The 26,792-nt window shown below is 41.7% G+C and overlaps 3 protein-coding genes across 14 annotated transcripts in view; 2 read left to right on the top strand and 1 right to left on the bottom strand.

The window, feature by feature from the left end:
- The window catches only part of sema4d (sema domain, immunoglobulin domain (Ig), transmembrane domain (TM) and short cytoplasmic domain, (semaphorin) 4D), a 140,491-nt gene extending 127,048 nt beyond the window's left edge, over window positions 1–13,443 (top strand). For 3 of the 7 annotated variants that reach the window (XM_047017267.1, XM_047017268.1, XM_047017270.1), the window contains 14 exons: window positions 213–311; window positions 485–578; window positions 759–875; window positions 997–1,148; window positions 1,343–1,518; window positions 2,259–2,415; window positions 3,147–3,369; window positions 3,644–3,759; window positions 4,350–4,522; window positions 4,704–4,750; window positions 6,141–6,497; window positions 9,893–10,129; window positions 11,435–11,650; window positions 11,767–13,442. In XM_047017267.1, the coding sequence (XP_046873223.1) occupies window positions 213–311; window positions 485–578; window positions 759–875; window positions 997–1,148; window positions 1,343–1,518; window positions 2,259–2,415; window positions 3,147–3,369; window positions 3,644–3,759; window positions 4,350–4,522; window positions 4,704–4,750; window positions 6,141–6,497; window positions 9,893–10,129; window positions 11,435–11,650; window positions 11,767–12,212 (2,610 nt within the window). In that variant the 3' untranslated portion in view covers window positions 12,213–13,442. Of the gene's footprint in view, window positions 1–212; window positions 312–484; window positions 579–758; window positions 876–996; window positions 1,149–1,342; window positions 1,519–2,258; window positions 2,416–3,146; window positions 3,370–3,643; window positions 3,760–4,349; window positions 4,523–4,703; window positions 4,751–6,140; window positions 8,687–9,892; window positions 10,130–11,434; window positions 11,651–11,766 lie in introns of those variants that run through there. The other 4 variants (XM_047017273.1, XM_047017266.1, XM_047017271.1 and 1 more) reach the window with 4 other exon arrangements.
- Window positions 305–17,451, bottom strand: zgc:86839 (Cyclin-dependent kinases regulatory subunit 2-like). Of its 2 annotated transcripts, none has more exons than XM_047017279.1 (3): window positions 17,247–17,451; window positions 16,563–16,690; window positions 305–417 (listed from the first exon to the last, which is right to left on the bottom strand). In XM_047017279.1, exons 1-3 carry the CDS (start codon window positions 17,303–17,305, stop codon window positions 368–370), a joined length of 237 nt encoding a protein of 78 aa, XP_046873235.1. In that variant the 5' UTR covers window positions 17,306–17,451; the 3' UTR covers window positions 305–367. The 2 variants fall into 2 exon arrangements, with proteins under 2 accessions (XP_046873235.1, XP_046873236.1); XM_047017280.1 differs by lacking the exon at window positions 305–417 and adding an exon at window positions 15,938–16,246 and having other exon boundaries at window positions 17,247–17,435.
- shc3 (SHC (Src homology 2 domain containing) transforming protein 3) overlaps window positions 17,450–26,792 on the top strand; it is an 83,904-nt gene continuing 74,561 nt past the window's right edge. The window contains exons 1-2 of one of the 5 annotated variants that reach the window (XM_047017276.1): window positions 17,487–17,524; window positions 25,741–26,588. In XM_047017276.1, the coding sequence (XP_046873232.1) occupies window positions 25,992–26,588 (597 nt within the window). In that variant the 5' untranslated portion in view covers window positions 17,487–17,524; window positions 25,741–25,991. Of the gene's footprint in view, window positions 17,530–22,577; window positions 26,589–26,792 lie in introns of those variants that run through there. The other 4 variants (XM_047017274.1, XM_047017275.1, XM_047017278.1 and 1 more) reach the window with 4 other exon arrangements.

Raw genomic sequence — 26,792 nt, 5'->3', positions numbered from 1 at the left:
AACATTACAAAATGTGGAAAACGTGAAGCGCTGTGAATACTTTCCGGATAAACTGTATCTCACAACAGTATGGTTTGTTATAAAAACATAACTTTAATGTCAACTTGTTATCCGGATCGCCCTCGATCTCCACATTGCTCACTGTCTGTCAGGAACCTGTCAGATTGCTGTCTCAGGCAAGTTTCAATGTTTTATGCAATGTGTGTTTGCAGACTGACTGTCTGAACTACATAAGAGTGCTCCAGGTGTTGGATGAAGACCGTCTGTATGTCTGTGGGACGCACGCTTTTCAACCACTGTGTGACAACTTGGTAGGTGTAGTAAGAGTGCTCATGGCCAGACCAGGGTCATCTCTCCCAAAAATGTCCTAATGATTGAGGTGTCTGAGATTAAGCCTGGTCAGAGGAATGGAATTATCTGTAAAAGAAAAAAAAAGAAAAAATTTAAGTTTTGTATTGGAAAGATTGTGGTTTTTCTCTCTCAGTCTCTCAAAGACTTCTCTCTGGAGGGGCGAGCAGAGGACGGACGAGGGAAGTGTTCTTTTGACCCCTCTCAAAGCTTTACTACCATCATGGTTGGTGAGTTGACCCCAATTTCGTAAACAGCATCTTTTTCCTTTTTTCAAAGCTCTAAACACATTCTTAATTCAGATTTGATCATGTTTTTGGAAACTTTTTATATAAACCTGGTTTATGAGGATAACCCATGCAGTCATCATGATTTAATCAGATTTGTTGTTATATTTCCTTGTTATTCAGATGGAGAACTGTATTCTGGGACAGCTTATAACTTCTTGGGAAGTGAACCCATTATTTCTCGATATCCCTTGTCACAGAGTCTGTTGAGAACCGAATATTCCACATCGTGGTTAAATGGTAAAATGGGACACTAATTCCCCTTAAAATTAAGTCTGTCGGTTCACGCAAGTTTATATCACACCATCTCTAGCTTTTGCCATACATCAATACCATTATATCTCCTTGTGACTCCACACAGAGCCTAGTTTTGTTTTTGCTGACGTCATCCGGGAGGGAAAGAACAGCGCAGATGGTGAGGAGGATAAGATATACTTCTTCTTCACAGAGGTGTCGGTGGAGTACGAGTTCTATGGCAAGCTGCTGATCCCTAGAGTAGCTCGTGTCTGCAAGGTCAGGACCACGTCACGCACCGCCTGCTATCCCTTTTTTCTCTTCCTCACACTCTCTTCCACTCTCTTGTATGTTTGTCTCTGTATCATCCCTCCATCTACCCCAGCATTAATTTAATTGACAGCTATTTAACAGCCAGAAGTTTCCTCGGACCAGGTCAGCACATGTTTCTGTGTGCTTTTATTTGCTTACAGGGGGACCTTGGAGGCCAAAGGACTTTGCAGAAGAAGTGGACCTCCTTCCTGAAGGCCAAGCTGGTGTGCTCTATGCCCGAACTCAACTTTGTCTTCAATGTGGTCCACGACGTGTTCATCCTCAAGACTCCCGACAGGAGGGAGACAGTCATCTATGGGGTCTTTACCTCCCAGTGGTGAGTCAGTAGAGAATGGAGGGGGTTCCAGAGGGAGTTTGGTCTGGAAAGGTTTCCTTACCTATACTGCGGCTAACAAGACACGGCCCACATACCTCCAGGACATCATCCAGCCATACGTAGACACAGGTGCTTCACTCAGTGACATTTTGTTGTATTGCAACCCCTGATTAAATAAAGATTAATACTCCCACTCCCACCATGCAGTGCTTCCCCTTCCATGTTCCACAGTAGTGTGACCTCTGTGTTCAACTATGCACTTTTCCGTCCCTACGGTCCTTCCAACGGGGTCTCAAGATGCCCTTCTTCACCAAGCTTCACCAAGACTAATTATTTCAAAGTGCACCAAAAGCAGCGTACCCTTCTCTGCACGTTGTATTTTAGTTCATACCACTGTCTAGCAAGAGACAGCAGCACTGACAACATGTTTATGTTACAATATGACAATGACTACTGGGCCTACGATATTTTGCTGCTCTGTACTATGCATTTGTAATTGAGATGTTATTGTTGGACTGTAGTTATGAAATGAGATCGGGTAACTTTGCTCGGTGGTTAGTGAATAAGGCTGTTCCTTGACTGACCACCAAAATACTGTTAATCTGGATTCATCAGTACTTCTGATCCTTGATCTTCTGCTGTGCTTTCTATATGCACTAATTGTATGCTGCTTTAGATAAAGCATCTGCTAAATGAACAAAATGTGAAGAGTCATGGTGATATGTCTTTGCCTGCCCCAGGGCGAACGTAGGTCTATCGGCAGTGTGTGCGTACAACATGACCTCAGTGGAGGAGGTCTTCTCCAAGGGGAAGTACATGCAGAAGGCCACTGTGGAGCAGTCCCACACCAAGTGGGTGAGGTACAATGGTATCACGCCAACGCCACGCCCCGGAGCGGTAAGAACCATTGCCTACCTCATGACCTAATGTTGATGATGATGCCTGAAAGTTCTACAGATTGAAAAGTGACTTGGATCTAATGAACCTGTTCTTTTAATATTTTGTATTGATACTGAATGTGTCTCCAGGCAACACATTACCTTAACTACCATATAACTACAGAGCAATTCCTATAGTAACAATATAGTAGTTACATAGAAACTGTATGTACTTTCAGTTTATTACGGTTTAAGTTAATACACAAGTAAAACTTGGTTTGGGGGATGTCAAGCTTTTCAGGGGTAGATTAATGTTAACATTGGTTATATTTTGGCAACACAACCTTCAACTCCCCATTTACCACATATACAATTGGTTATATTTTGGCAACACAACCTTCAACTCCCCATTTACCACATATACTTACCCATTAATCCCCTCCACCTTTTTACACTTTTGTAATAACCCATAGCCGCTTATTGCTAACACTTAATGCAATTTTATTATATAGAAATTCCTATGAACCTACAATATTTTTACTACAAGGTATTGCTATGCAGTTACATAATAGTTCATGAACCTTAATGTTGCCCTTTCCCACATTCAAAGTTGAAATAGCTAGGTTCATTTTCACCCAAACCAATAAAAGTAGTTTACACAAGTCGCCCTCAAAGCCATGTTTCCTTAAGAGTATTCCGAGACACGTGCCATTGCCTTCATCCTTTTCCTCCCTTCCTTCCATCACACAGTGCATCAACAACCAGAACCGCCTCCGGAACATCACCAGCTCGCTCCACCTGCCCGACAAGACCCTGCAGTTTGTCAAAGACCACCCCCTGCTGGAGGACCCTGTGCTTCCCATTGGCAATGGGCCTCAGCTCATCACCAAGGATGTGAACTACACCCAGATTGTAGTTGAGAGGGTACAGGCACTGAACAACAACGTCTATGACATCATCTTCACTGGAACTGGTAGGGAACCAGACTGGAGCTTAGGCCCAATGCCTTCTAGAATGCTCATGGGTGTTTACCATTGTGTGAAATTAAATTGTATATAGTATATACATTTCATATAATGGAAAGCACATTGTTTGTATGTTTCTTTGCACCATATGTATGTTTCTTTGCACCATAGTTTGTAAGTTTCTTGTGCAGATATATACATAGCTGTATAAAACGCCTTTATTGTGTTTGTAAGTAATAAAACCTTTTCCTGCCCCCTCCTTCCATCAAACGCACTATATAGATAAAGGTGTACTGCACAAGTCTGTAGTATATGAAGGAGAGGTCCACACTGTGGAGGAGATCCAACTGCTTCAGAATTCTGAACCCATTCAGAACCTGCTGCTATCATCACAGGGGGTAAGAGAGACAGAACAGGCAGAAATGCTATCGATAAATGTTGTTCAACAGGAGCAAAACAATATGAATTTCAATATTATGAATCCTAGTGGTTTTCCAGGCTAGACCACTTCCAGGACTAGACCCACAATGTGGTATGCTTTTAGCCTTAATCCTTCTGTTTATCGGATGCAGAATGGACTGACATAGCATATACTATGTCTGCCTTTTTAGGCTGTGTCAACAAATTGGACCTACTCACACAGTCTCCTTTATTAAAACTATCCTGTCTCTGAGGCAAATGTTTGAGAGACAAAAAAATATTTTTCGACGGTGAGTCCAAAGGTAAATACATTTTTCAATTAGTCTATCATTGTTTTCTATTCGCCAGTGTGTCAGTGGTCTGACAAATTAGCTGTAAAGCAGACATTGAATGCAGTAAAGCTCGGTGGTAGAGCATTAGACTTCAGATTAAGAGGTCCCAGGTTCAAATTTCCCTGGACGCTGCTTTGAATAAAGGTGTCTGCTAAATGAATACATTACTATTGTGTTTGCTAATGTGAGACTGTGTGTGTGTGTGTGTGCCTGTGTATGTGTATACACGTTCACAGACTGGGTCAATCTACGCTGGCTCCAACTCGGGCATAGTTCAGTCTCCAACAGCCTTCTGTGAGAAATACACATCCTGCGAAGACTGTATCTTGGCCAGAGACCCGTACTGTGCCTGGAACCCAGACACAACAGTCTGCATCAACATCTTCCACACCTCAACCAAAACACACCGGTAAACACCATTCACCGTCAAGTTAACACAATGCAAAACCAACACCTTTGCCTTCATTTTTGACAAATGTTTGCCTTTTTTTTGTCTGCAAGCTGAGATTCTTTCTCTCTGACTTAGGATAAACCTTTGTATTCTCTGAATACGTGATTATGTAAAGTCTGCTGGTTTTTACTTTTTTCAGGAACTTAATCCAGAGTCTCAATGGAGACGCAGACAAGTGTCCTTCAGGTAAGTTAAAGGATGTCTCGTGTGGGCAGCTGGAAACACTCCAGGAACTCTGGTGACTTGTTAAGAATTGGCTGATGAAGAAAAGTTACATGTCAGCACCCACTAAAAGTAGCACAGTGCAAGTTGGTGGCACCTGTTTGGGCGGTAAATGCTAGGACTGATGAAGGACTGACTACGACCAGAGATCCCGCTTGATGGCATCCGAAGCGGAATCAGAATGTCAGAGCATTAGCAACAACATTAGCAAGCCAAAACTCTTTCTAGAATTTGTATTGACAGGGAGAGCCTAACCTATCAGCTGTGCTGTCAATGCCTCGAGAGAAAAAAGGAAGTGACCAGAGCTTGCCGTAAAGCACTATCTCTGGTCGTACGATGTGTATGACATCATTGACATTTTAAAAGGCTTTTTAGAACAGAAAGGCAACGTAAAAAAAATCTAACACACAACAGTGTATTTTTTTTTGCCTTCCCTTTCGAATTCAGAATACAAATTACAAGACAAAAAAATTATATCCTGAGAAAAGTGGACTTTGAGGGGTATAACTCCATAGACCTACATTCATTCTGCACTCGCTCGTTAGTGCCCTCATATGGAACCAGGGTGGAACTGCAACCAGTTCAGAACCCGGAAGTTTCCCGAGAGTGACAGTTCTCTGGTCGCAGTTCTCCCCATATTAAACATTCTCTGGACAGGCTGTCCGTTGACAGGCTCTGACTGCCCTCACTGACTTCACGTAATGCTTACGTCAGCATCATGCCTACGGCAACTCCCGAGGGACAAAACACCCTTTTCTGTTGAACATAGAAAGGTTTGCTACAGAAGGCTATCCTCAGGATTTGCAAGCTAGCTAAACTTATAGTATATAAAAAATATTTTTGTAGACAAAACAATGGATTTTGCCACTAAATGAGTGACTTGGCTTTATTTCTGGACATACTATCCACAACCGAAGTGTGTTACACAATGCTGTAAGATCGCCTATACTCGTACATTGCTTGGTATTGTAGTGACAATGCTCTTGGTACCCAGAATGCCCCGTGGCAAGCTGAAAAGTTACGAAGTTAAGGGCATTAGCTTAGTTATATAAGCATTGTTCGGAGTTCTATTGTTGTGTTCGTTTTGTTTTGATGTGTAATGCTATGGTCTGTAGTTTAGATCATTTGAGTGTTCACCCTGATTGTGAATGTTGTCTAGTTAGATAGCTATCAAAGCTGTCCAATGTGAAAATGGTCCTGGGTAAATAAACAGTCGACCTATGTTCCAGTGTGGTCTAGACTCCGATTTACAAACCAAAAATGCAAATTCTGGTGGGATGCAGCTTATAGAAAATGTGGCAGTTTTTTTTATGGTAAGTCATGCATTCTCACTGTCATGCTCTCCTCCCTCCAGCTCTATCTCTCTCTGTGGATGAGTACCAGTCTGTGACTGTGACGCTATGGAGCTCAGTGGAGCTGCCCTGCACAGTGCGCTCTAACCTTGCCCAGATCTTGTGGATGGTGAACGGCAGTGGCCTCACCGAGGGCTCAAGGGGTTTCCATCTGCTGGGGGACACAGGCCTGCTTATTCACAGCGTGGCGCCCAAGGACCAGGGGTTTTACGAGTGCTGGTCCCTGGAGACAGCGGCTGGAAAGAACTTCACCCGCCTACTGGCCGGTTACATACTGAGTCTGGGGAAAGCCCCTTCCCAGTCCAGTCACTCCACGGTCCCCCTCAGCTCCAGGCTCTCCACCCTGAACCACACTGAAGGTAATCGTCATGGTAACACTGTCCCACTAACATCAGCCCCTCCTGGCTTTACCGGCTTCAACTCACCCTCACTCAGCACTTCATCACTAACTCTGCCCCCTGGCACGATCAACAGCAGCAGCACAACCAAGTTCCTGCCAAAGCATCTCACCTCCAGCTCCAGCACACCCCGCCTAGAGACGCCCGGCGACCCTGCCACAGAGTACCTGCAGCGTGACAACAGCACCGCCCTCCTCTTCCTCTTTCTGCTTTTCTTCCTGCTCTTCCTGGCAGCGCTGGCCTACAACTGCTACATGCAATACCTGCCAGAGCCGTGCCTGCGACTCCGCGCCGCCATGCTAGGGAGCACCAAAAAGCCCCAGCCAGAGTATGTGGCCTGTGAGGCCGGCCATGGGCTCATGGAGCAGGGCGCAGGAGAGAAGCTGGACCTGACCGAGCAGCAGCACCACCCCCATCCTACCCAGAACGGGAAGCAGAACCAAAATCAGCTGAGAGCTCTGAGGGACCCCGGATATGAGACAGAACCCGAGTATGGTAATGGCAGGGTCCTTTCCCACAGCTATGTTGACGAGAGTCCGGGGAAGGGGAAGCCCTTTGACGTGGACTGTGTGTCCCAACCAATAGAATATGCCGATGCAGACGAGCCCTTCTGCTAGACTTCATAGTCTTCCTTTTTATATAGTAGTTCATAGTTTTCCTTTTCTTTTTTTAAGGCTTAAGGTTTGTCCTTTTTTTATACTATATGCGCCTTCTATCTTTCCTAAACCCAAACTGAGTTTTCACTCGGGTTTTGTGTTTGGGAAGCACAGATGCAAATGACTTTAGAGTAGGTTTGTATACAACTATTCTCTTCTGTTTTTGTCTGGCCCGAAGCAGAGCTACTATGTATTTCAGACAATGTCTTCCTACGGTCTAGCACATTTTTGTCAAGAAAAGTTTATTCCAAATTGGAAACATTGTTTTATCAAATTGGTAAGTTAACTTGATGTTTTCCAAATTGGAGTTGCTTGTAGCTTAATCATTATTTTAGTATAATGGATTTTTAAGGCTTTGTTTTTTCATAATTTTGTTCTGTAAATAAGGGTTTTTGTATGTGAGTTGCCTGCTTTCCATCATCTTCAACTTTCTAGTACATAATTTTATCCTCAGGGACTGTTTTCTGGTTCTCCCATATTTGTATCTTGCTTGAGTAGCATCACACACTGCCTGGTGCATTCTCTCACAGCGGGGGTTTAAAACAAAGGGTACAGAGCTCAACAGACAAACAAGCACCAATGACTGTGAAGGGTTGTGTACTTTTGTGTAAAAGAGCCTAACTTTAATACTTTAATACTTTTAATACTTTTACTTTAATAACTTAAATGTTAATATGACCATATTAATTGTGTAGCAGTATTGGAGAAAGTAAGGCCTTTACATCAGAGGCTTTTATCAATCCAAACTTTTTTTTTTACTGGAAGAAATATACCATGGGACATGGAATGGGCCCCACTTTTCTGGAAAATGATTTAAATCAACTCTCAGACCACTCTCTGAAGCACACAGGCATCAGAATGCTTCCTATATGTATCTCTGTGTCTCCCCTCCACTTGTGTACATTTGTAACGTTCTGAGATGACTAGGGCCTCATACTCAACACATCACTAACCTGTGGCCAGTGTTACCTCACACGTTGAACTGTATAAATGTTTTATATCTAAGAAGTAAAGGTATGACATTTCAGTTTTCTTTGTATTCAACATGTGCCCTGAAAGCAACAAGATATTTTATGTTTTTATATTTTATTTGATGAAGCTTTGTTTTAGAATCTTTATTATTTAAGTGCTGAAGAACACACTGCATTATAACATTACGAGCCCTATCTTGCACCGTGCAATTGACTTTGTCAACGACGCAAGTATCATTCCTAGTTTGCACTCGACGCAAAGCGGACTTTTCCCTCCACAGACGCACGTCGGTCAATTAGGGAATGACTTTGCACTACCGGGGGCGGTTCAGCGAAAAAAGGAGGCGTGTTCCGGTGCAAACGTTCCCTGGTGCTATTTTGCAGTTTCAGAAAAGCAATTCCGCCACTGACCAGGAAAAACGCAGTCTAAAGTCAGACGCGTTATTCAGATGCTATTTCATGGGTGTATCCAGCCCTTTTGGGGCCCCCGCAAAAGTTTAATTAGCCCCCCCCCCCCCCCAAATAAAAAAATAAAATACAATTTAAAATATATATTCTCAAACTCTTCCTAAAACCCACTAGGACACTATTTAAAAGGATATTTTCAAAAATGTCTTCTGGTGGAACATGCCCCCAGAGTCCCCCCTAGTTTTGCTGGGTCACAGGAAAAATAATAGGTTTTATCTAGGGGCTTAGCCCCCCCAAAAGTGGGTACCTAGATTCGCCCCTGCGCTATTTTAAGGGTGCAAGCTTGGCCCGTGCGCACTGATGGCGAGGCCAGGGTCTTCTTTCTGCGAAGCTACGTTACATTGTCTTGATTTTTGGCGTGTTACATTTCTTCAATGATTAAAAAGATTTTCATGAGAAATCTCTATGTATGTGAAATTTATTTGTAACAATTGGGGTAATTTCCTCCCACGCCTGTTAACCAAAGTTAATTTGGGTGGGTTTCTTCTCCCATCAGGATCAGAATCAGAATTTGGTTTATTTGCCATGCAGCCTGTTACACAAACACGGAATTTACTGTAGAAGGAAGGTGCAAACAATAAACATATACATGTCTCAAATTAAGTAAGAAGTACAATAGTTAAACTAATTCTAAGAACTAAACAATAAAAAAATATACATTTAAAAAATAAATATATATTGAATGAGCAGCATGAGCGGGCAATTTAGTGCAATGAGAAAACTGCTCTGCCTTTCCCATACAATGTCACTTCTCTATCTTTTTACGGCCCTGACGAGAACATCTGTCTCCTCGGCTGTAAACCGCTGCTGGCGTGTGCCAGGCGCGTCCGCCGTTATAATAGCAATCCACCATGGAACAAGCGCTGCTCTTAAAGGGAATGTGAGATGACGCTCTGATTAGTTTACTGCACGTTACGCCCAAACCACACCCATTAGTAATGTAGCTACTTCAGACCAACCCAGGCGCAAAGTCATTTATCCCGCGGGCAAAATAGCAACCACGCCGGAGTCCCGCCCACAAAGTTACTTACGTTTTGATACTTGCATTTCAGATCGTTAAAATAGGGCCCTACATCTTTGTTTAATTCTTTGAATTTTTTTGGTCCATTTCACTGAATTCAATGAGTACTTTGTAGCTCAACCCTAGACTCCCCTTCTTTTTACTCCCTGCATCTTTCACACCTGTCAATTCCTGTCTGGCTATGGTCCTCAGAGAATTATTTCTCTCCATCACTCCCTTCCCTTCTTCCCTTTCTCACAGCTTCCACCACTGCTGCTCCTCTTTGTCTTGTCGACACCTCATCATCCCTGTCCTCTGGAAGTAGTAGTGCTTCTGTCCCCTCTCCCACATCCTCCTCCACCACCACCACCTCCTCCAATGGGTCTGGGGGTGCTAAGGGTTGGGGGGCTAGTGTGAGGCTGCTGCCTCCTTTGCTGAAGGACCAGGCCTGGGGGGTTCAGGCCCAGGAGGCCTTCCTGCTCTTCTGCCTGGCCTTGGGTGAGTGGTGCTTGTGACCATGCCACTTCTTTTTCTCTCTCTCTCTACCTCTTATTCTTTCTGCACCTGCATGTGCAACCCCCCCCATATCCCTCCCCTACCAATCAATTTATCTAATCCTAACTTGAATTGTGTGAAGTGGCTCAGAGAAAGCTTGTGTATTTGAGCTATATGTTCTATAGTATATTAATATTATAGTATATTAAGTTCTCACTAACAGCAGGTACAAAACGTGAGTAATTCAGTTATGGAAAACAATAGATGATTTCCTCAAACTCTGGGTTAAATTAACCAGATCTTCTCAAAGGTCTCGGTTCCATCGATTTAGATTATTTATTTTTTTATAATTTTTTTTTTGTGTTTTATAATTGGAAAAACCTGAAACCTGTGATTTTATTATTATTAAGTGGCTTCCTCAACACAAGCCTAGAGATGGACTATAAGAAGGATGTCTCTTCAGGAGAAAGGGCTTTTTGTATGATATTCTTGTAGACCTGTAGAATTGTGTCACTTTTGAAGCATCATTACTGTTTTGTGTGCCTATATAGTGTAAACACATTTGTAAATATAGAATATTCTGAGATGTACATTTGATGTACAGACATTTTTGGTCTATCTGTTGGTAGGGAGGTTAAATAAACCTTAATTTAAAATGTTACTTGAACATACTTGTTTGTTTATTCTGCTGACTGATCTTGATTAAAATGCCATGGAAAGAATGTACATAAATATATGGCAAAGTAACTGAGGGGATAATCATCTTAAATAAAGGTAAGCTTTGACTCAAGGACGTTTTGAACCCAAACCTGGACATCAAAATGCCCAACTGTTATTTATAAAGGATGTTTACAGAGACAAAACTTCCATCTTGAGTACACAACAGAGGCTCGATCTCAGTCCATAAATGTTCACAACTTCAGGGACCAAGCCAGGGGAGGATGAATCCAAATCGCATTGGTAATTTACATAATTTAATTATTTTAGGAAGTCACTGGAGGTGAGGCCATAGTGTTACAATATATACAGTACAGTATTTTCAAAATTTTGCTTCTAACATGTAAACCTTCTTTGTCAGTCATAAAACAAACTGAAACACCTTGTCTATTCTTCCCAGTGCAAATATTTAGTGTCAGAACATGGTACTGATTTGCAAGTTTAATTACTCTTGTGGTCAACATAGAATTATGTCAAACAAATAATATGTTAAGCAAACTGACCCACAGCCTAATTGCCAACATGATATGTGTGTATGTCTTTTCCACAAAAATGCCTGAGGTCCATATGAAGTCCCATTCTACTCTACAGGTCCCAGTGACATCCACATTCACTGGCAAGTGAACGGGCAGAGGCTAGAGACCACCATCACTGAGCACCGACATCCGCTGAGCCAGAGAGAGGTGCTGCTGAGCAGCTGGGTCCGAGAGGAATCTCTTGGCAAAGAGTCCCACTACCGGTGTGAAGCCACAGCAGGAGACGCAGGAAATGACACTTCTGAGATACATCTCCGCCTTACCAACAGAGGTAGAGGTCTATGGCTTAAGTATTAGAGGAATCGAGAATAAAACCTTTTTTTTCCAGATAAATCTTCCCACTGTATATAATGTACTGTTATAGTAAAGTGTTGAGCTTATTGACAGACGAAGACAGCACAGCTTCCAAAGACATGAACCAGTGGATGGGGGCATTAACGGAACATGAAAAACTGCTAAAGAGATGGAAGAAGACTTGGGTAGGTTTGCGTTTACTTGAGTCATATATGCTCTTAACACATGTTCTCATCAAAATGTCCTCAAACTCAAGCCATACCTTGTACAGAACCGCAAAAAACATATTGTTTAAATTGAATTGCATATGCATTAGCTACGACTGCAGAAGTTGCCATCAATTCATGCCAGCTTTAAACCTTGAGTGGCCGGAAATAGAATACTGTGGTCTAGTTTGGTTTAAATGGAGGGCTACAGAGAGGTGCAAGGTTTATCTATACTTCAGTTCAAGCAAGACATTTACTGCAAATTACCAACTTTACTGTTACTTCATTGTTTTTGGAGTTCACTTGAAATACAGTGTTCTGTTTCAACAATAGCGTTTAACTGAGGTAACTTCAAATTGATGACCAGTCTCAAAGAGTAACTATGTCTAAGGTGTTTTATATTCCGCCTTGTTCTGGTTGTCTGTTTCTCCCTCCACAGGAGAGCTGTGATGGCCAACGCGTTGTCTGAGGACTGGGCAACTTCCTCATTCATTGTCTCAGTATTAGGCCTTGGTGGACCTGACCCTGGGTCACACAAGAATGTTGCAGACTATTACATGACATGATGGTGTGCTAACATTGCTGTCGAGACACCTAAAGCATGTCATCCTTGACATGTGGCTAGTATTCACCTGGTAGTCACAGTGGTTTATGCCTCTCCTACCTAACAGGGGACATGGCTGATTAGTTGGTTGCCTCAAGTTGAGGAAGGATCTGCCTCACGAGTTGTTTTAAAGTGTGACGGACAGGGTCGAATTCTGATATTAGCCTACCACCATGCAGTACAGGCTGCCTAAGTTTTGCACTTATTCTCCACTGTTTATTTTGTTTTTAACTTTTGTGTCTCAAGCACTGCGTGAACAACCATAAAAAACAAGTTTTAGATTACTTATGTATTGTTTTTAGAAAATCGATTGTGATGACCTATTGTCTATGCTCTGTGGTTTAATAAATAAAACTAATAAAAATAAAACTAATAAAGGAATTAATGTATTTACGGTGCACAGAGGAGTTTGGCCCCCAGTGCACAGAATGTTAAATTCTGGTTTTTATTACAGTTTATACCAGGGGTCCCCAAACTACGGCCCGCATTTGGACCGGCCCTCTGAACAATGCCAGACATTACAAATAAAAAAACTCAGTTCACACTGATTAATATGTAGAACTAAATAAATGTTTTGATTTCAATAGCAATGTATATTAAAAAAGGTATTACAATAGTAATAATGCTCCTTTAATAGGCTATATATCCCTTGATACGGATGTATGGTGCATAACAAAATAATGAACTCATCTAGCATAATGAAGTCACTCCGGCCCATGTAATTTTCTGTTACAGACCGACCCTTTTTCTCAATCACACTCGTCTATTACCAACAGAAAGATTAGCAAAAAGTCAGTTGAATAGAGGTAGGTTTAACCACGACCATGTTTCAGGTCATTACAAGAGGATGCGCAGGCTGTACATTAAATGTACTGTAAATTGGTGTAATTATCAGTGAAAAAGTGAATGATCTACTGCAGACTGAATGTATCAAATACATGAAGCTTATAAATAGGCAGACAATATACAGATGCTGTCTTATTGGCACCACTATTTTTGTCCATTTAAATGAATACATTTGGCTACAGACATAAATTAGGCTATATATATATATATATATATATATATATATATAGTCGTCACCTCAGGAATTATTGGTTACCCCTGGCAAAGATGAGTAAAAAGTGTTATAAAAAAATCTCCTTTTTGTTATTCAGCTTAATGTCACATGCGAACAATCCAACCTTCAATTGAATTGTAGATTTATTTTGAGAGAAATCTGTCAAAAATGTATTATTTTTTATGAAACCATGTGTGTCACAACTATTTGCACCCCTACATTTAATGGTATAACCTCTTTGTCAATATAACAGCACCAAGTCTTCTCCTTAACATCTATTAATGATAGAAAATACAGAGCTAGAAGTCTGAAAGTATTCCTCTTTACAGGACCTCTCCAGATCATCCAGGGTCCTAGGTCCTCCATTGTGCATTCTTTCAGTGAGATTTAGATCACAGGACTGAGATGGCTGTGGCAGAAGAGTATTTTTTGTATCAATTTGTACGTGTTTCCAATCATTATTCTTCTAAAAGATCCAACGACAACCTAGTTTTATATTTTCTTTCAATGGGCAGCAATATTCAGATTTAAAATGTCCTAGTATTTAAAGGATTTCACGATGCCATGTACCTTAACATTTCCAGGGCCTTTGGTGGAAAAACAGCCACACAACATTACAGAACCTCCACCATTTTTAACTGTTGGGATCAGGATATTTTTGGTATAACCATCCTTCTTGAGTGTTTGTTGCCAAAAGCAACATTTTGTTTCATCTGATCATAAAACACCGTTCAGGCCAACATTAGTGTCTAACACCAGGCACTTTCATTTGTGTTGAGATGATGGGAAAGGGCTTTTTTTCTCCAAAGGCATAAAAAGGTAACCTGGCTCTGCCCTCCTACATACTTCCACTCAATTTTCATTTTTCTTCTGTACTAGGTCTGGCCATGAGGTACGTAAGTCAGATTAATTTTCTAGCGGACAATCAGCGAACAGAGGTAGTGGCTGAAAACGATGACGTTGTGCGCTAGTTTGTGTTGTAGTTCCGTAATGGCGGCAGAGAAAGATGCGAGCTAAGCCATTTGGTCCGTTGTGGCGACGCTGCCGAATATCCATAAGCTAAAGCCGGAGCAAGAAAAAGTTTTGCTGAGTTTTATTGGTGGCCATGATGTTGAGGCCCTTCTCCCCACGGGGTTCGGGAACAGTTTGATTTTCCAGCTCCGGCAGCTACAGTAGCTCTCTTACAGTAGTGGTGAAGGAATTGGCTAAAGTAAGGCGAACGCTAGCGATTAGTTATGGCAGATCAGAGTGGCTCTAGGCAGATCCAATAGTTTTAAACTTCAACAGAGTACCCGCCTACAAGGAAGTAAACGTTGTCAATGGAGCGAGCCCAGACTCTCTGTACAAATGAAATGTACGAGTCTGGTTAGGACCAGGCTAATAAAATGGATGGTTATACCAAAAATATCCTGATCCCCACAGTGCCAACATCTTGATGCCAGATACCACAGCGCCCCTTCAGGGGTCTAGTGGAGTCTATGCCTCGATGGGTCAGGGCTGTTTTCTCGACAAAAGGGGGACCTGCACAATATTAGGCAGGTGGTTGTCATGGTATGGCTGATCGGTGTGTATATAAAACATAAAAAATGTGTTTGAAAGTCAGCTTTCTAGCTACGTTTACCTGGAAAACAGATGATTAATTAAGTTGATTATTGGTACCTAGCACAAGTTACCTACATTGGACCTGCTTTGGTCTAAATAAGATCAATTGACTCTGGTCTGAATCTCTGAGATAACCACACTCCATTATTTTGAATACATTGAAATAGATGTAGCATGAAATAAATATGGCTTTACGAAATGAAAATCCCCTGAAATATTTACAAGCAATCCTTTGAACAATTTAATTATGAAAGACATTACCTATTCATATTTGTAATTTTGTTGTCTGATTTGTATTTTTATAGGACAATTTATTTTAAATTGACTGAAAGGGCGTTTTTATAAGTTTTGTGTCAAATTTAGCCAAATCAATATTGCCAGAAAAGATGGCTTGTCTGAGTGCCATCTAGCAACATGAAACAAAAAAAAAATTGTCATGGTGACCAGTTGAAAAATATATTTATCAAAATATTTTATACATGCACTCCACACTAATGCATATCAATTGAATTCAGCATCCAAACAGCTTTCATAAATAAACCTTATATGCCTTCGTGCAAATCATCAAGTAATTTTCCCACTTCGAATTTCATAGTTTTTTTTTTGTAACATCAGTGTGATTTGTCTCGAATACAATATAATTACTCTGAACCTGTCTATTCAGTCAGAAAATATAGATCATTTGATCTGTTGCATATGTGAGGACATGCATATAGGTCATAGTGAGAAAAGAAAAAAACAGTATGTGAATGAAGTTGCAAAACCGGTTATGACCAAACATCTGTGGATATACCTATTGCACAAAATAACTTTATTTTACCATAAAACAAAATTACTAGAGGCACGTATTGTAGTGTACAGTTATATCTGAAAATATTTGCCCTTATACTCCAAACCCATGACAGCAACAATATTTTCCACAAAATCCAACTGAGCTCTTGTTGCTGAGAAAAATCCAGCTAATGCACAGCTGACAGCAAAATTTACGTTGGCAAGTATTCACTGAATACTACATTCTTAGCTAGGAATGTTCCAAAAAGACAGCATCAATGTTCAATCAGTGCTTCGGTAAAGGCCTTCTAAACAGCAAGATGTGAGGCTCTGATGGAATGCAAAAGACAAGGGATGGTAAAAATTAACTAGGAAATAGTAAACGTTGTCCCCCACCAGTGATTTTGTTCCCCCCCTATGGGTTAGTCAGTGACTAGACCACCACCTAGAAGAAGCAGTCAACATTGTGTGACCAATTAACAGTAATGCGAGTCCAATTACACGGACAATAAATAAAGCTACATGTGAAAACATTGTTATATTGAGATAACATACATGTCCCTAAAACTGACACGAGTTTATTACCCGAGAAAAATGTTGGGAATATACTGCAGTACATTAATGTTTTAAGGGGTAGTGTACAAACCAGGCTCATGTATCATGTAGTGTACCCATCCAAGTGATTGTTGCACCCCAAGTCTTCTCCACTCATCCTCGGACATCAGGTGTGATTTCGGTACTTGTTTGGCTAGCTCCCTAGGCAACACAACGTGTCTGAAATGAAATAAGACAAAAGTGACCTAAATTTCATCCAGAAACATTCGTAACCGAAATAAAAAGCAAACCGCCTATGACTTCCACAGCCTCACCTGTAAGTGTCAAATACATTTACTAACTAGTCGGCAGTTAGTCTTCAGAAGCAACGTAGTGTCAGGCCAGGAACAACGCAAGTTCGTCTAACTTTATTTGGAATTCTAATAACTTGCTAACTTTACTACCTAGCTAGGTAGCTCTAGCTAGAGACTACCAACTAGCCAGACTGTTGTCTTCAGTGTCAACCTATTTACAAGTCTGAGGCAATCAAGTTTACCAACACAAATAGGATGCCCTCTTGTATTATCAAAAATAATATTGTTACGACTTTGACTGGCTACATGTAAAACTTGTGAAACATTATTTTTAAATGAAATATCCCACCACGCTTCCTGAACAATGATAGCTTGCTAACTAGCTACAGTACTGTAGCATTTTGCTAGCGGATTTACCCATCAGAACCTTAGCAAGCTATGCTAACACTGTGACAAGTAGGCAAAGTGAACGCATTATTTACCTGTACTCATAATGCTCGTCGTTATATTTGTCTGAGTAGTAGATTTGTTTGTGGGCCATGTTATCAATTAAACGCTACCAGTGGTGAGGTTCAACAAAAGCTAGCTTGTGATAAAATAAGAACGACTGCCACTTTAACACACGTTTGCCTTGCTGCTAACGATTAGCTAGATTTGAAACCTACGGTTAGAAAGCTATTTCATGTTTCTGATTGGATGAAAATATATGACCAGCATCCTCAAGATCATGCTCTGTGGGCGAGGAAGAAACACAGCTCAGGTGAGGTTAGTAGCTTAAATCGATATTTTTGACGCTTTGCTAACTATACAACTTTTATTTTCCTGTAACGATTATTAGTCTCATAGCGTAGAGATAACCATTTACAGGAGTAATGTTTCAAACAAAATTAAATATATCACTCAAATGCAGTGACTCACCTGCCAGGCTAGCCTGTTGTTTGTTTGTTAAGTGGGTCTAGTAAGATTGACCTGGAGCAAAATCTTAAAAAGTGTGTATTGAACACTGACACGCAATTGTAGTGGAAATCTGCACAGATGTATTTTTCAACTGCTTTAGTGCACCATAAGGTGGCCCTGAACCATCCTGAAGACTGCATCCAGAAAATTCCCCCATACCATTTTGACATGTGTGAAGGCATGTGTGCAGGCACACTAGGTGCGTTCGACTTCATGCAGCGCCGGCGTCGCCTGCAACCGCCTGCATCCCGGCTGACTTGAAGCAGCCAATGGCATTCTCAGCTTCAAGGCAGCCGGCTGCAGCCGGTCCCGCCGGTGCTGCATGAAGTCGAGTACACCTACTGTCATAGTGGTTTGCCACACAAACACAACTCTCAGACTAGGGAGGGGTGTTCCATCAACGTCGCTAACGCAAGTCACACTAAAGCGAACAAGCCTCAAGCCGTTCCACTAACGTTCCGTTCCACTTGCAGGCAACGCTAATTCAAGCTATACCTCAATAAGCTTAGACTGTGCAGCCCAGTTCAGGCGATCGTCGAAAAGAGGAGTTATGTCGCAAAAAGCAAAGCGTAAAGCAGCAGAGGGGTGTTGTTTCAGCAGCGTAAATAGATTTTTTGACATTTTTGGGAGTTGTCCCTAAAAAGCAGTTGCGGTTAGAACCGAAACTGTACTGTACTGTAGCGAGTGGTACGTGACAGTGGAGCGTGTGCAGGGTTGCCAAGTCTGTGTGACAAAACCAGCCCAATGGCCAATCAAAACCAGCCCAAAACCAGCCCAATGGCCAATAAAACCAGCCCAAAAACCAGCCCAATATCAGAACTCAAAATATGCCCCTGCCAAACCATATACACTGCTTTTAAAGTCCAACAGCATTGCTTTCGTTCGTTGCCAAATCTATTGCAATATCTTCAAAGTAACACAAAATGTTTAGTATGCCAGCATTAAAACCAGTTTTCAGGAGATTTTCTCAGGAGATTGAGAGCATTAGGCACGTGTGCACACGCACAGTGCATGTGTGCGTGCCCCATGTCCATGTGTGTATGTGCTGATCTGGAGTCAGTTTGGTAGGATTTGGGCATAAATAAATTATTTCATTTAAAATATACATTTTTATTTAAAGATATTAATGTAATTTGCATGCAAAATAGGTCTACCAGCGGACAAAAAAACAACCCGCGGCAACACTTCAAAAGTAGCCCAATTCCGCGGGAAAACTGCGGACCTGGCAACACTGAGCGAGTGGTATGCGGCAGTAGCTAGTGGTACATGCCAGTGCCTCCACTGGCACGTGACAGTGGTTCGTGATATGTGCCAGTGCCTCCACTGGTAAGTGACAGTAGTTAGTGGTACATGCCAGTGCCTCCGCTGGTACATGACAGTAGTGGTACGTGACAGCGCCTCCATGCAAGTGTCTCGTGGCAGTTGCATTGGGTGTCTTGCAGCTTTTGTTTACTGTCATGTAGACTAACTGCCCCGCAGCCATTTTAGAATAGGAGAACAGGCTATAAACTTGTATTTTTTAAATATGTGTGGCGGCCTGCGGAAACCCGTGGATGTCGCGGCCGCTCATTGTTGGCTGTAGCCTAACGGTGCGTGTCCAGTACAGCGGAGCGGCGCGGAGCGGCGCGGAGCGGCGGCTTCCAATCCATTTTCAATTAATCCGGGCGTTGACGCTGGTGTAGGGCATTGTGGGAGCGTACTCGAGCGTCAATGCCCGGTTGACTGCTCCGCTCCGCTATAGTGGACACGCACCGTAAGCCAAAGCCTATCGTCCAATTGGGACAGTATCACCTATAATATTGGGGAAGCCAGAGGAGAGGTAATATAGAGGCTTGTCAACATATAGGCTACTTTAAACAATGAAAATACTTTAAACAATTAAAAGAAAAGTCTCCTTGATTCTTTTTGTTTCAAGATTACCTGAAAAACTGATGATAATATTCAGGTACTGCTTTGGAGCAAGGTATACCCTTCATATTTCCTGGCATAGTTGCCCGTTCAAGAATGTCCCACATGCAAAGACATAGACAGATGCAGACAGACTGAACAGTGTCAAGGCTTGGCTACAGTGGGTTTGCTTCCTTCTGTTGCAATTCCAGCAGACTACATAGTCTAGGCCTACCTACATAGACTGCAGTCTACTACCCTCCTTTCTACTATATAGTCTACTCTCCTTTCTATTACTTTCTGCAAAGGATGGTAGGCTGCTCTTATTCTTGTTCATTGCCATCCTTAAGAGTTGCTAAAGTGTTATTTTATATATATATTTATGTATAATGTTTTAAAGAATGACAATTAAATCTATCTAGATAAACTATGCTGGGCCTGCTGAACCTATACTTCTTCCACAGATACTGGTCAAGGAAGCATTACTTCTGTCTGAAGACCCTTGCGGCTGGTGGGATAAACGCTCTTTGTATAATCTGAGCACCTTCATCCACCACAAGGTTGTCAAAGAACAGATACGCCATAATTGATTGTAACTTGTCTTGACGCTCTGCTTAGTTTCTAAGGCCTTATTTTATGTCAATTAACCAATAGCTTTTGAAAACAGATAAAATGACATAATTTCTTAACTTGTTTATTTAAATTAATATATTCTTTGGAGATGAAGTAGGCCTAAACACGTGAATCATTCATGTCTGCACTTCAAGAAGTCTGAATTTACATTTTCGAACACGGACTAAAGTAGCCTGGTCCTAACCAGACCTTCGTACATTTCATTTGTACAGAGGGTCTGGGATCACTCCATTGACAAGCGTTAACTTCCTTGAAGGCGGGTCCTCTGTTGAAGTTTAAAACTATTGGATCTGCCCAGAGCCACTCTGATCTGCCATAACCAATCGCTAGCGTTCGCCTTAGCCAACTCCTTCACTAACGGAGCTAGCTGCCGTAGCTGGAAAATCAAACTTTTCCCGAACCCTGTGGGTAGGATGGCCACAACATCATAGCCACCAACAAAACTCAGCAAGGATTGTTTTTGCTCCAGCTTTGACTCATGGATATTCGGCAACGTTGCCACAACTGCAGAATAGCTTCGCTCGCATATTTCTTCGCCGCCATAACTACAACTCAAACTAGTGCACAACATCAACGTCATCGTTCTCAGCCACTCCCTCTGTTCGCTCATTGGACCTACAAAAAATGTGTTTCTGAAAACCGACTTCAAAGCGAACTCCCAGACCTACTACAGAAGCAAAATCCAAATTGAGCAGAAGTACGTATGAGGGCAGAGCCAGGCTAGGACTAAAGTGCTTTGCGCCCAGGAATTTACTCGACGGAACTGTCTTTTGAGATACTGTTTCCGCCTGTTTGAAATTATTTGCAACACATTTTAGTTTAGCTTGACTTTTAGCCTGACACGGATCAGGCTTGTTCCCGAACCTTGGTTAGGTAGCTAGAACTAGAATACTCCACCTTAATGGAACGGAACTCTCGCTAAAGTAAGTGAGACTTGGCGAAATGAGTCTCGCTTTTTCTTAATCGACGTTGATGGAACACCAACCTGGTCAATTGCTGGATCTGAGCTGTTAATTTCTATAGCCAGCCCCTCTACGTACTTCCGCTCAATTTTCATTTTGCTTCTGTACTAGGTCTGGCCATGAGGTACCTAAGTCAGATGTCTTAGGTTAATTTTCAACCGGCCAATCAGCGAACAGAGGTAGTGGCTGAGAAAGTGTTGATGTCCTGTGCTAGTTTGTGTTGTAGTTCCGTAATGGCGGTGAAGAAAGATGCAAGCGAAGCCATTCGGTCCGTTGTGGCAACGCTGCCAAATATCCATAAGCTAAAGCTGTAGCAAGAACAAGTTTTGCTGAGTTTTGTTGGTGGCCATGATATTGAGGCCCTCCTCCCCACGGAGTTCGAGAACAGTTTGATTTTCCAGCTACGGCAATTAGCTCTCTTACAGTAGTGGTGAAGGAATTGGCTAAAAAATCTTTTGAACGCTAACGATTGGTTTAGGCAGATCAGAGTGGCCCTCGGCAGATCCGATAGTTTTAAACTTCAACAGAGTACCCGACTACAAGTAAGTCATAGCTTGTCAATGGAGCGAGCCCAGACTCTCTGTACAAATGACATGTACGAGAGTCTGGTTAGAACCAGGCTACCTCGCCCCTAGGCTGTCTTCAGGGCCCTCAAGTTTTGAAGACAGTCAAGAGTGACATCTCAATAATAATGACAATATGTCAGTCATTGTGCGATAACGAAAATATGACTAGGCCTATTATATGTAACAGACATTGTATTGCAAGCTCAGTCAGAGGTATCGGGCCTACAGTATATTCGTCCTGCACTGGGTTTGAACCTGCCACCTCTGACATCCCAAGCGCCACCACTACCAACTACGCCAACGAAAAGCTAGCAAACCTTTGACGCCAGTGGCCTTTACCGGCTACATCTATGAACTACTTGTTCTGAGCAAGTGTTGCCAGTGAACAGGCTGTAAAACTGTTGGTTAAGTTAGAGACTTTCATGAAAAACTGATTCTAATTATCTGAGAAACGTTTTCTAACAGCAGTCAAGTTGTCATTGTTTGTGTCAAACAAGTTGTGAATTTGTTGTAACATTAAATCAGGAAATCATGACTGCTCAAAGTGATGCTCGAGCTCCAGTGGTTTGCTCTGTAGGTGAACAACATTTTTGAGAGACGCTGTAGCAGAATCACGTGAAATTACAGGATATGATTTTTTTTCCATTGGTTGTTGCACTAAATCTTACCCAGATACGATGGTCCTATTTTCCGATTGGCTATTGTGTGTAGACTCTTTCTTTTTTTTGATTGGCTGATAAGTGGCAGGCTCGACTAAGAACTCCAGGGGAGACGCCCTTGATTCCTGCCGGTTCCATAGTGAGAGTGGCGCAGCCAGAGGATTTTTGGTTGGGTGCTGAGAAATACAATGTGTGGCGGGAGGGTGTGACAAACGACCGAAAGGAGTGACTGTCACACTCAACGCGTGACACTTGAGCCCTGTGTCTTTGAAACTATGGTTACTCTAAAAGTGCCTTTTTTAGGGAATTATCTTTCTTCCTGTTCACTTGTTTGTATGAGCAATCATGGTAAGGCTGAGTATATTTGCTATAGTGCATATTATCGGTGGGATCCTCACATGTAAGATAGAAATGTATATTCATGAAAGGCTCAATAGAACACATTCCAAGTGAACACAAGATAACATTTACATTACATTTAGTCATTTAGCAGACGCTCTTATCCAGAGCGACTTACAGTAAGTACAAGATAAAACATTTTCATTACTGCAATTTGTTATCATATTGGTCAGCTACCTTTTAAGATGTTACAGGCATTCACAGCTTTTCATTCTGTTGAGTAACTGTAACAAAAAAAACTAAACAGACAAGTTTTAAATGTTTTTTAAAAGGTAAACCCTCTTGATTTAAGTGATTGTACAGCCTTTTTTTCCCCAATCACAAACCAGTACAGGCATTTTAGGGTCTATTGGTTATCCACTGTATTATTTTATTCCTGTCTCAGTCTTAATAAACTAGGCAACTTGAGAGAGGACTTGACAAAGTCACAATTGTGAAGATTATCTCTCAAGGAAATATTGATTATTGTCAACAAGAACGTCACACACACTTCTCTTTTTATAATTCTTTGTCCCTTTCTGTATCTTTAGATCGGGTGGCTTTTGTATTTACATTTCGGTTTGTTAATAACACAATTGTCCACAGTTAGAATGATGAGGAATACATTAGAAAGTCTATTCCCAATACTATTCCATTCAATCTATTCTGTATCTATATCCATACTTTTTGGTGTTTGATTACCATCTTTGGGTCATTCAAATCTTTGTCTTTTAGGACATGCTTAACTTGACTTCCCATAACCAAATATCTTTGGACTTAGTTTGAGATGCATATTATAAATGTATTATAAATTATTATTATTAAAGTAGCACATGCAGTGCAGTTGTTTAGATACAGGTAAAACTCTATTTTCACATTTTATATATGCAGAAGTTGTGTTATCACACGCAAGGGTTTAATCCTTTAAAACATAAATCAGCAAATCAACTAAAACCACTTGATCATGTTTGTATCTCGGTGTCAAGTCTTTGCTATTGAACCTTTTTTACAAATGTAATGTACATAGGCCACAACCACAACAAAATCTATAATATTTTAGTTGTGATAATAACATGTTACTGTTTGACATATTAATGGGATGTGCAGCTGACCACCCATCATATGAATGTGGAAAAATAGCCTTCACTGACACATTTTAAAAAGACAGGGGTGTTTCATTTTTGCAAAAATATTTCCCCAGTTGCATTCTGCCTGGTTACCATAATTTAATTATTTCACAATTTGCAGTCATTTAAAACTGAACTATCAGAAAGCTGATGGAAAACTGTTTTATAGATGTAGACAAGTAAAATAACAACTAAACAAATCAGAACCTGCATTTGGAATGGTCTCTTCCACTATTCTGCAAGCCTCCCCTGAATGAGTCATCCAGCTCTTCTCTTATTGGATAAGACCATTCCATCCCAAGGGATTGCCTTGCAAAGGCAGAAGGGCCTTGCTTCCATTCACAGAAACATTGGTATACGAGCCTACAATTTCATTCACATAAAAGGCTAAATTATATTTGCCTCTTTTTTTACCCAGATTTATGAAAGGTGCTTTTCATCTCTCTTTCGCTTTTTGCCTTTGTTTCTGAGGAGAAAGCAGACGTACTTCCCTTTTTCCTCTGTATCTGCTAGGCAAGAAGGATAGATGTTGGGAGGGACTGCAGTGCGAAATCTGTAGCAGGATGCAAGACAATGCTTATGAATGACTGTCAGTCCTCAGCTACACGATCCTGGGGACATTTTACATGAATGGCTTTTGGCTTAATGCAGCCGTACAGAGGCTTTCACTGTTGTTTTGTTGAGACTGTGTCTGGTTGCTGTTCTGTGCTGCTGCTGCTGTGTGTTCAGTCAACTGCATGTGACTCATGTTCACGTTGTGTTTTTGCGTTTAATTAATTATTCACTAAGATAATTCAGGACGACTAGCTTGGTTTCTGTGGAATTCTGAGAAAAGAGTACATCAGAGATGCGTAGTATGATTTATTTGTTTCATAATGGATGGAAATTAAGTTGAGGCACATTTGACAAACGGACTAAACCAGAGATCTATTGTTTAATGTTTGAAATGCTCATCATAAAATGTGAACTGTTAAAGCAGAACACATGCATGTATTATCTAGGTACATTTCTGAAAAACAAGTCTAAATGAAGGGCCATGCATAGTAAAAAAAAAAAAATCTCCAGCTGTTATAATGAAGATTCTTTTGTATTTAATATAAACATTTTTCATAATTCGTTTTTAATTTATTGTCCAGAATTTAGCATTTCAGTGTTCTTAATTTAATAGCATGGTAACCCAACCAAATCTCTTTTACTAAAGAGAAACAGAAATTTGACAGATGGTAGGCTATGCATTTTCATTTTATTAAGCCATCTAATAGATACATAAGACCATTTGATCCACTTTTAATTTAATTTTGCCATTCATAGAAACATATATTGTAGATCTTAGTTGTAATAGGGACTTAATTAGATAATTATATGTTGATTATATTTTTTGTCTGATTATTTTGCAGGGGTATTTTTTCCTGTTTCACACCGATGGCAGAATTAAAGTAGTATTCTTGTAGTGAAAAGGAAATATCAGTCTGGGAAATTTAAAAATTGATTGGGTATAGTGTGATGTAAGTGGGAGGATTTTATTTCCAACAGGAAGTGATTTGCAGTGTTCAGTGAGCCTTTTGTTGTGAAGGTTTTCTCAGATCTGTGAGTCATGCTGTAGCTGGGAGCCGGCACGCAATAGTCAGAGAGCGTTTGCGCGCGCTCGCTTGCTTGTCCTCCATCAACATACCTCACTCTTTCTCTCTTTTTGTCTGGAGCTTGATCTCGATCTGGATCTCATCTTTGGAACCTAGCAAGAATCCTGGCTGCTTACGAAACCTTTTTTTAGTCTTTTTATCCATATTATGGCTTGGCTTTCTTTCAGTTTCTCTTCCACCAGTGGATTCTATTACTGCCTTGAATCCCCCTTACGACAGCCCCAGCGACAGCAGAAGAAGCAGAAGCAGCAGCCCACCTCTACTGTATCTTCAACAGAGAGATTTATAGTCGCCTTGGCCTGTGATTGCTACTAGGCGTTTGCTGCGTCTCCACTATGTTGAAGGAGAGACTAGCTGTTTGGGCACTTCATCTGCCAGTGTGTTTGTAAGGGCAGGCAACAAGGAGAAGGAAAAGGGTATGCTTCACCGTACCAAATACAACCGCTTCAGGAATGAGTCAGTGACATCCGTAGATGAGCTTATCCACGACCTTTCCATGAACCCCAAGGTCTCGGCTGCCCCCACATCCTCTGCAGAGCCCCCATTCTCCCCCCAGGCTGAGGTGCTCTCCCCAACCACTACCGCCTCTGAACCCGAGGATGGAGGCACCACCCTCTGCACCTTCATCAACAAGGTGTCCAACCTGAAATTCACCAATTCAGGTAGCCTGCTGGGCATCAAGGGCCTCCCATCTGCTGTCAAGGACCTGGCTGTGTCCAAGTTCCAGGGGGGTGGGGGTTCCAGCTCTGGCAACTCTGGCCACAGTGTGTCAGCAGCTGCCTCGGGTGGCAGTTTCCTCAGCAGCTCGGCCTTCTCTGGACCCCAGTTCCATCAGGAGCCAGGCAACATGAGCAGCAACGGGAAGAAGGGCAGGCTGGAGGAGCTTCAGCAGGGAGGGGAGGACTGGAACCCTGGGGGCAATGGTAGAGGTAATGGACTGGTGAACAAGCCCTCCAGAGGATGGCTACACTCAAGTGAGAAGATCTCTGGACCCGGAGTGACATACATTGTGAAGGTGGGTCTCTTTTCTGTTTATTTTTTCTTTCTTTTTCTCCCCATTTCTCTATTTTCCCCTCAATGACAGAGCCAAGCTGCGTGAAAAAGAAAACACTGTAGTTCGGTGCCACATCGCGTCGTGCCCTTGTGTGGGTGTAGATATGCAAGGGCTTTATGTGGAGAGCAGGAACCAGAAAATAGACATTGAATAATTCAGCAAACA

The sequence above is a fragment of the Hypomesus transpacificus genome, unplaced genomic scaffold (genome assembly GCF_021917145.1).
Source record: "Hypomesus transpacificus isolate Combined female unplaced genomic scaffold, fHypTra1 scaffold_51, whole genome shotgun sequence".
NCBI classification, from domain to species: Eukaryota; Metazoa; Chordata; class Actinopteri; order Osmeriformes; family Osmeridae; genus Hypomesus; species Hypomesus transpacificus.
The sequence above is the reverse complement of the archived record's forward strand: the minus strand, read 5'-3'. Positions and strand labels throughout refer to the sequence as shown.

Coding starts and splice junctions, on each gene's coding strand:
- zgc:86839 (XM_047017279.1), bottom strand. CDS start 17,305: ATGGCCCACAAACAAATCTACTACTCAGACAAATATAACGACGAGCAT. Junction 16,691..17,246: donor GACGAGCATTATGAGTACAG/GTAAATAATGCG, acceptor ATTTCATTTCAG/ACACGTTGTGTTGCCTAGGG. Junction 418..16,562: donor CTACATGATACATGAGCCTG/GTTTGTACACTA, acceptor TTTCTTTTACAG/ATAATTCCATTCCTCTGACC.